At 37.5% G+C, this 8,484-nt stretch overlaps 2 protein-coding genes across 3 annotated transcripts; one reads left to right on the forward strand and one right to left on the reverse strand.

Annotated features, from left to right (window-relative positions):
- Positions 1 to 14: 14 nt before the first annotated feature.
- Positions 15 to 3,678, reverse strand: LOC144215515 (tRNA (uracil-5-)-methyltransferase homolog A-like). The gene is made up of 12 exons (XM_077744501.1): positions 3,569 to 3,678; positions 2,613 to 3,236; positions 2,422 to 2,530; positions 1,899 to 2,080; positions 1,673 to 1,787; positions 1,439 to 1,554; positions 1,235 to 1,346; positions 1,001 to 1,123; positions 771 to 846; positions 568 to 684; positions 399 to 495; positions 15 to 325 (listed from the first exon to the last, which is right to left on the reverse strand). Exons 2-12 carry the CDS (start codon positions 3,218 to 3,220, stop codon positions 163 to 165), a joined length of 1,818 nt encoding a protein of 605 aa, XP_077600627.1. The 5' UTR covers positions 3,221 to 3,236; positions 3,569 to 3,678; the 3' UTR covers positions 15 to 162.
- Positions 3,679 to 4,232: 554 nt separating this feature from the next.
- Positions 4,233 to 7,688, forward strand: LOC144215516 (ran-specific GTPase-activating protein-like). Of its 2 annotated transcripts, none has more exons than XM_077744502.1 (6): positions 4,233 to 4,396; positions 5,574 to 5,707; positions 5,775 to 5,932; positions 6,021 to 6,149; positions 6,268 to 6,336; positions 6,658 to 7,688. In XM_077744502.1, the coding sequence occupies exons 1-6, from the start codon at positions 4,382 to 4,384 to the stop codon at positions 6,789 to 6,791; spliced, it is 639 nt and encodes a 212-aa protein (XP_077600628.1). In that variant the 5' UTR covers positions 4,233 to 4,381; the 3' UTR covers positions 6,792 to 7,688. The 2 variants fall into 2 exon arrangements, with proteins under 2 accessions (XP_077600628.1, XP_077600629.1); XM_077744503.1 differs by lacking the exon at positions 4,233 to 4,396 and adding an exon at positions 4,655 to 4,788.
- Positions 7,689 to 8,484: the final 796 nt, after the last annotated feature.

Genomic DNA, 8,484 nt, shown 5'->3' on the forward strand with positions numbered 1-8,484 from the left:
TTTGAAACAAAGTATTTCAGGAGGGAACATTTATTTAAAAAGAAATAACCATACATAGAGGAATAACTGACTTGAAAAATAATAGTATGGTAAACCGTTCAAATGGAATCTTTAAACCAAGTTTTCGTCTAATAATGCATGCATAATATTTCTAAAGGGACTTTATGAAGATGGCTGGTTGTCGGACTGCTTGGAGCTGTAGTTTACTCTCTCAAAAAGCAGAATCATTTCGAAGTATGACGTCTGGGGAAACATATCCACGGCCATGGCTCGCACAGGCTGGAATGGCGCACCATGAACTCTGTTGGAAGGAGCTCTGCACAAGCTATATATACAAAAAAAACAAGGTATGTTCTCAATTTGTATTCAGGGTTGTTAAAAAAGGTAAATTAACTCACTCAATAAAGTTATTCATGGCTGCCTTGGCATTGCATGCCACATAAATCAGCCTCTTCAGATGCTCTGCTCTTCTGATGGCCAGTATTACCTTGGAATCTGTTAAGATAGCATCCCCTTTTTAGTAAGTAAATCACTACATGAAAAATGTATTGGCTTTTATAGACTCACGTAAGCCTGCCCTCGGGGGATCCACAATAGCCGTGATGTTGGGCGAAGCAAGCGAATTAAGAATATTGGGAAACAAATCTTCAGCTTTTCCACAATGAAACTCGACATTAGTAATCCCTTCATGTGTGGAAAAAGGACATTGGATCAAATTACAAGACAACAATTGGATAACTGGCTACTGCGATTTTTCATGAAAAGCTCACCATTAAATTTTGCATTGGCTTCAGCATCCTTCACTGCCTCCTGGCAACTTTCAATACCAATGACTTTCTTGACCCTCTAAACACCACCCAACAAAACAAACATTATTTTCTCTCCATATTTCTCTATATTTTCCTCTAGCAACTAATCTGGAATATGCATTGCCCTCAACTGATCAACTAGAGAACATACAGTCAATCGTGTTCAATGCAGAAGTAGCATGTAGCATTACCTTAGCCAAAGAAAGACTAATAGTTCCAGTCCCACAACACACATCCAGAACTGTACTGTCCTCATTCAGTTGGGCCCATTCACCAACTGTCGAGTATAGAACTTCTGCCCCTGCTGTATTTATCTGTAAGGTTACACAAAGAATAGTGACGATCAATGTTCCCTCTAATTTTCCGTTGGTTTGGGTAGAAACATAAGCTTGTTAAAATGGGGAATTGGTGCTAACATGTCTTACCTGAAAAAACGAATGAGGAGATATTCTGAATTTAACACCAAGAAGTTCCTCATGGATGCAGGCATCTCCAGCTACTAATTCACAAGGCAAGTCTTCAATGTTAGGAGATTTTCTTTGGTCACCAGGAGGGAAAATTGTCAAAAGATTTGTCATTGAATCAGATCAAATAATAAATTGCTCCATATATTTGATTTTCCTCCTCACCTTTGACCATCTCTGACAAAGTACAGCGATGTGATGCCAATGTCTTTGCCCTCTCCCTCCAAAAAGTACTTCTTCATGGAGTTCTTCAAGGTATCAAGTTCGGATTCTTCAATTTTCTAATGAATTGGGCCAAAAAAAGGAATGATTTGCCAATATTTTCCTAAATTTTGTAGTCCAGTCCGACCAGCACTCAAGTCAGTACATGAAATACAAAAAACTCCATATTATTATTACCTGTGGGTTGAAGAATGCTACAGCCATAGTTTGCTTGGTCGTGGAGGTCCTGACAGTCAGCTGCTTCCAGTGTCCCTCATATGTTTCAGGACTGTACACTGCGTAAGGTGTTGACCTGGTAAATCATATCATTAGGAACTTACTAAGAGATTTATTTTCAATGTAAAGTTACATGAATTATGTACAATTATTAAACGGTACTTATCATATCCTTTTATTAAAGTACCTGATGAATTTTTGAAACTCATGGACAACTTTCTTGCTCTCAGCAGAGACATGGCACGCCTCCGCCGGGCCCACCACGGCACAAGAACCCCCTTTATATTTCCCCAAGCGGAAGCCAACAGTCTTGTCCTCCCCATCTGCGCCCATGGAGATGAGGAACTCACACTTGTTCCTGTACTCCGTCTACCAATGAACATGGTAATGATTATGAACACCAGAATAAATCTCCTTTGTTCTGTATCAGAAAACTTGAAACCCAATTTATACATTAGCTAACCCCACAATTTTTGGAAATAGATCAGCAGCCATCTTATTTATTGATTACCTATTTATTTATATCTAAAATGTCTTTTGTTGTGTCTGTATTCTCACCCTCTTGCTACTGTCACAGTAAAATTTCCCGAATATGGGATGACTAAAGTTATTAATCTTAAAATTATCTAATCCAATCTAATCTAAAACAATGCTTCCTGACCTCAACCAATGATTTCTCTATTAGAAAACAAAATATTTTTCAACCTAACCTGTATAGGGGATGGATGAATAGGTTCCATAGGACAACACATTCTGTTGTTTTTCCCTTTTATATCAAAAAGCCATGGCAGCATGGCTTTATTGGTGCTGGCAATCTCCCTAACAGAGAAATGACATAGATGAGAATAAATATATTTCTGGACATTTGAGGCCACCATAGAAAAATATGACATGCACTTACTTGGCGAGCCTTTGCAGAACTGCTACCACATCTTGCTCCTTCCTCCGTAACTGCTCATCATAAGGAACTTTCCACAATGGAGTCACCACGTTGGCGATCTGGACACTCAGAGGCTCTTCTGGTTCGTCACCTTCTCCTCTCTTGGAAGGTGGTTGTCCTTCCCCGCTTTCTCCCTCCTCTTGCTTCCTCTTCCTTTGTATAGGATCTGCTTTAGGCTTAGCTAGTTTGACACTTAGCACGTTACCCTTCCATTGCATTCCGTGTAGCATCTTCATGGCCTTGTCACGTTCTTCCTCATTCTTGAAGGTGACAAAAGCAAAGGTTTGTTTGTTCATCAACTTGACCTTGTGTGGGTTGAGGCCGTGCCTGGCCAAAAACTTCTTGAGGTCGTTGAAGCCGATGAATTTGGGCACATTTCGGATTTCTACTTTGTAGATCTCCGATGTGAAAAGGTCGTCCTTAATGTAGCTGTAGATGTTGGAGTCTGAGGACACTTTAGTTTCTTCTGGATTGCTGACATGATCTGATGTGTTAGTAGGAATGTCACCGTCGTCCCCCTTTTTTGGAGGACTTGATTCCACTGCAGGGCTATCACTGCGTTCTTCCATGTCTATTTCTCTATTGCTAAGGGGAAATTATGCATTAGGTGAGATTGATTGCACATTGACTGGAGAAACACATAATGGAATGCAATAGAAAAGTCGACACAACTTCTTTCAAATGCCACATTTTTAGAATTGAATTGTTGCTACCGCAAACAAAATGCAAAAAACAGGGTTTCAACCATGTAATTTAGCTTTGGCATAAAAAAACTGGGAATTGTAGAAAACCTAGTTTATTTATTCATTGATTGATTTATTAATTTATTTGAAAATCAACGGAACTAGTTGCGTAACACAAGATGCAAAGGTAGAAATACTTTAGTTGTTTACTATGCTATTTATATGGTTCCTTACCTTGCGATAGTTTCAAACACACTGACGGCTCAGAAAGCTGCCATGTTGTAAGTAGAATATTTAAGACTAGATGTCTAAAGGCAGAGTCGCAGAATAAGTAACTGGTACCCATCTTGCGTCGGTTAACTTCTCCAGAGACATAAAACAAGTTATTTTCTATGTTATGTCTCCACTGAAATAATCTTGTATCGCTTAATTCTTGACAGATTTATAAACAGTTAGGTTTAGAACAAAACATATTAACATTGTTAGTAATCGCTCTTGACATTTAAGATTTTCATAATTGTTTTTATTTATGCAGTTTTTTTGCATCTCAAATTCATGAATTACAAAGTTCAGAATTAAACAATCAAAACCTATATACAAACTGTAACGATATATTTCTTAGATAGCTCTAGTGCAAAATGGCAAGAAAGTGGTGACGCATGTCCCCGTTGAACTACAGAGTGAATTAAACATCTAAGAATGTATTAAAATTATCTACGAATGAACCCACGTGGAACTGACTGTGAACTTTGAACTTTCCTAATGCAATGCTACTGTCAAGTGGTTGTCTATCTGATGTTTTATATATTTATTTGTTTTATACATGCACATAAAATATAGGCCTACTCAGAAACATTTTACTTATTTATTAATGTGTTTTTTCTATCTATTTGGTTACACGACCTACGTCGAGACATGATGACGTAAGGAGAATATTCGACGCGCGAAACCTGGAACAGGAAGTGAGTGAAGCTGAGGCAAAACGGCGGCCAGTTTGTGTTTTGAATCTTCTGGTTAATTTCAAAATCTGCAAACATCTTCAATATCATGGCTGACCCAAAGGTGAGGTCACGATTAATAAGTCTCAATATGTGTTATGATAGTTTTAAAATAATTATTTGTGGAATAAATCCATCTCCGTTCCTTTACCGAAGTTTGAAAGGAATCGGCGAATCAAACTACCGACAATGAGTTGGCGATGCTACAAAAGCTAATTCAGTTTAAATTGTGTGCTATACGCGTTTAAAAACAAACAAACTCATAGTTTATACTTATTTTGTCTTTGACGTTTGACGCGTTCTTTACGCGCTTTATGGATTTTCTGGCGAGTGCACTCAACTATGTTGCCAGTCACCATGTTCCAGTTAGCTGTACATTGGTATCAAGACCATATTAGAGCGATAATGGCTCCACACATGATAACAAACTCTTTGACTATGTTCAAGTTTTAATGAGTAAGTAATATTCAACGTAATTGTGTTATTCCGCGTTTATTACGCATCATCGCTATTGTCCACCAGGCACAACAGTTGCTAATATTGAAGTAGCCACCATAGCATCTTCCATGTGTTTGAATCTTACCTGTAAAATGACGCAAGGACGCCATATACGATAAAAACCTTAATTCATAAATTGATCTACACCTTGCTTATGGGTGTTAAATATACGTATTGTTTACAGTGTACGTTTGTAATGTAAATTTTCGCCTCACTCTCATCCTCGCGCAAGGCCTAACTTTCGACTTCGAATGAGTTCTCCCTCACACAAAGTTGCAAAGAATATTAATTTGTAAAAAATAACATATGGACAATGGAATGACAGTGTGTAAATGTTAATTCAATGACGTTTTCGTTATGTTTCAAGGGTTACGTGTGTAGTTTTTGATATCTTATTTGAGCTGGCCACTCCTTAGTTGATGCCAGTTTTGGCTAACATGCTAAGCTAGCGCATCATGGAGTAGCGTCAAGGTGGATTTGTTTCATTTATCAGATCCTGTTCTTTGTTAACATCTCAATTGTGACGACTAGCTAGTGTGAGGGGATTTCTAGAAATAATATAGTTTTCAAATACTTTTTAAGGGACCATTCATCACTTACAATTGTTTGTGTCCAAATTTCTTATTTTGTTTTAATGCTGATATAGACCTCCCTTAAGTATTCGTGGGTGAACACCATAATTATTACCACAAAGTCCGCGCATAAGCCATACGCAAACCTTTTTATTTTTCTGCGTTAATCAGGACCAAGAAGAGCCTGAAACCACAGCAGAAACGGTGGAAGACTCCAATCACGATCCTCAATTTGAGCCAATCGTGAACCTTCCTGAACAGGAAGTCAAAACGTTAGAGGAAGATGAAGAAGAACTTTTCAAAATGTAAGTGGCCCTTCCATACTCGTCCCCTTTTTGTGTATTTCTGTCATGACTCCTTGATATTTTGCAGGCGAGCTAAATTATACCGGTTTGCCTCTGAAATTGACCCACCTGAGTGGAAAGAAAGAGGCACCGGTGATGTCAAGCTGCTCCGGCACAAAGAAAAAGGCACAATCCGCCTTCTGATGAGGAGAGATCGTACTTTGAAGCTATGTGCCAATCATCAGAGTGAGTCTCCATTTGAACTGCACTTTATCCCAAATGTACCAATTTGGAAGCTACTTAATTCAGACTATCCCCTTCTTGTAAATAATAGTTTTACCGATGATGGAACTAAAGCCCAACGCTGGGAGCGACAGAGCCTGGGTGTGGAACACACTAGCAGATTATGCAGATGAAGAACCCAAACCAGAACTTCTGGCAATACGCTTTTTAAATGCAGAAAGTAAGATTTCACACTTTGGCTAGAAAAGCACAAAAGTTATTTTTTTTGTCTCAACATCATTTGATTACACTAAATTGGCACAAAACATTGCTAAGGATATGTTTTGCTCTTCTTGCAGATGCTCAGAAGTTCAAAGTGAAGTTTGATGAATGCAAAGATGTGGTCAGAAACAAGAGTGAGGGATCAGGTATGGGCTAAAGTATTTTGCTTCTTCCAAGGTTGTATTAGTGGTAGCGTTTTTTTATGTAGAATTTCCAAAATACTGCAAATGGTATTTTCTTGATCACGGCCATTGACAAACTGGCTTCCAATTGTTCGTTTTCTACCAGCAGAAGACAGTTTTTTCCTGCTTATTCCAGCTAGGAACTTTTTTTTCATCTGCTATATGAGCATGCAGAGTCCTAAAACCTTGGTCTCACTTTGTTCTGCGGGACAGAAAATTGTCGAGACTACATTTTCCATTGTGATGATTCAAATTGGATAATTTGACTCGTGTTTTCAACCACAGATAATGCTGACAGTGCAATCAAAGTGGCAGAAAAACTGGAGGAACTCTCAGTAAAAGACAAGAAGGAAGGTGACAAGGAGACTAAAAAGAAAGAAGAGGAGACAAAAGAAGTGAAGGCTGAGGAAAAAAATTGAGAAACAAGAACTATCAATACCGCTCTTCAGTTGGTCCACTTTTCCTCTTTTTTCTACAATAGACTGAACTGAATTTGGACACTTGACATATTAGTTTTTTTAAATGATCTGTTTTGCCTCACAAGTCCACTTTGAGAAATAAGCAACCAAAGTCATGAACAGATGAAAATAGAAGCCCCTTTTTTTCCTCTTACCCTTCTCTTCAAAAACATCAACAGGATGCCACGCTTTGCATTTATGGTCATTAACATTTTAATGTTACTTGTGACAAACTGTGATAAGGCTTGTGATAGAGATAATTCCCACATTGGGGTATTTAGTTCTTTTTTTCTTTTTTTGGCAGGGAGCGGTTAATGTAGCCTGCTTGTTAGCAGCACGGGGTCAGGGACCAGGTATCATGGAAAAAACATTATTTTCTGTTACATCCCATGATGCAATTCAGCGAGCCTTTCTTGCCCTTCATCAATTGAATCGGTGGCTTGTGATTGGTTGAAGGCGTTTAGAAGTAGTGCTGGTCAGGGCCATTGGTTCATCACATCTGCTTGGGAGCCAATAAGAAGATCCCATTGTGGTTTGGTACCATCAGATGCACTTAGATTATTTTTTTAACATTTTTGTTTCAATTTATTGAAAGTTATACTTCATCAGCTTGCCGTTGTCATGAATTCTCGAGGAAACATTCCCCAAGTAAAGAAAACAAATAATACCCACATCTATCTTGCTTACTTTGATTTTTTTTCCTTCTTCTTCTCATAAACCATTTCCCAACCTGGAAAAAAAGCATCCAAGTGCCAGTGCATCTGTAAATACTTGTACATGGATGAAATGTTGCTTTTCATTTGCACTCAAAATGATTGGAAATATTTCCTCCAGCTTTGAATAAAACACTGTCAACCACTTTTGCATTTTTGTTACCAGTGACATTAAAATTTATACTAATGTGTTACATTTCCAACGGTTGTTGGCTAGCAGCATACTTTGCAGTATTGTCCAAATAATTTGATCAAAAGACACTTTTGATGGAATTGTTTATTCATAAAAATAGGAACATCTATGTAGTAGTTTGAGGAAAGGGACATCTGGGTTGAAAGTAGGATTTGTTATTGTTTTTTTTTTAGTAACATTTTCTGGGCCTTCACCTGTTAAATCTGTTTTCCAAATTGCAGTTGGAGTAATGGCAACGGAAGTGTTGTGAAGTGTCAATGGGAGTCCTAAACAATGTTTAACATTACCACAGTGCAGGTAAATCGATCTCTTATGCTAAAATGATCATATTGTTTTTTTCCTTTTATTTTCACAAACTACCTCAAGGCAACAATTATTGAGTCATAGATGTCAAATATTTAGATTTCCTCAAATTCAATTAGCCCCAATTGCAAAATGCTATGTTTTCTTAGACTGGCTGGCCAAGAAAGTACTTAATATTTCTATTTGCTTTATAATACACATAGATATATTTATTTATACATATATATTTAATTATATTACAGATTTAAAAAATGCTAAGAAAAAAAACACTGACAGGCACCAAAATGGCATTGGCAGGGGACAGTTTCCTTCATGAATCCGAGTTAAACTATAATTCATCACAAAAAGAATAATTTGTGAAGCTTCTAGTTTACAAAAAATAATTTTGTCAAATCAATGTTAACAAATTGATTAAAAATAGCAAAATGGTAATATTTTGTGAAAT

This window comes from Stigmatopora nigra, chromosome 22 (assembly GCF_051989575.1).
Source record: "Stigmatopora nigra isolate UIUO_SnigA chromosome 22, RoL_Snig_1.1, whole genome shotgun sequence".
NCBI classification, from domain to species: Eukaryota; Metazoa; Chordata; class Actinopteri; order Syngnathiformes; family Syngnathidae; genus Stigmatopora; species Stigmatopora nigra.

Coding starts and splice junctions, on each gene's coding strand:
- LOC144215515 (XM_077744501.1), bottom strand. CDS start 3,220: ATGGAAGAACGCAGTGATAGCCCTGCAGTGGAATCAAGTCCTCCAAAA. Junction 847..1,000: donor TTAGTCTTTCTTTGGCTAAG/GTAATGCTACAT, acceptor GGTGGTGTTTAG/AGGGTCAAGAAAGTCATTGG. Junction 685..770: donor AGCCAATGCAAAATTTAATG/GTGAGCTTTTCA, acceptor CCACACATGAAG/GGATTACTAATGTCGAGTTT.
- LOC144215516 (XM_077744502.1), top strand. Junction 5,933..6,020: donor GCTATGTGCCAATCATCAGA/GTGAGTCTCCAT, acceptor TGTAAATAATAG/TTTTACCGATGATGGAACTA. Junction 6,337..6,657: donor AAACAAGAGTGAGGGATCAG/GTATGGGCTAAA, acceptor TTTCAACCACAG/ATAATGCTGACAGTGCAATC.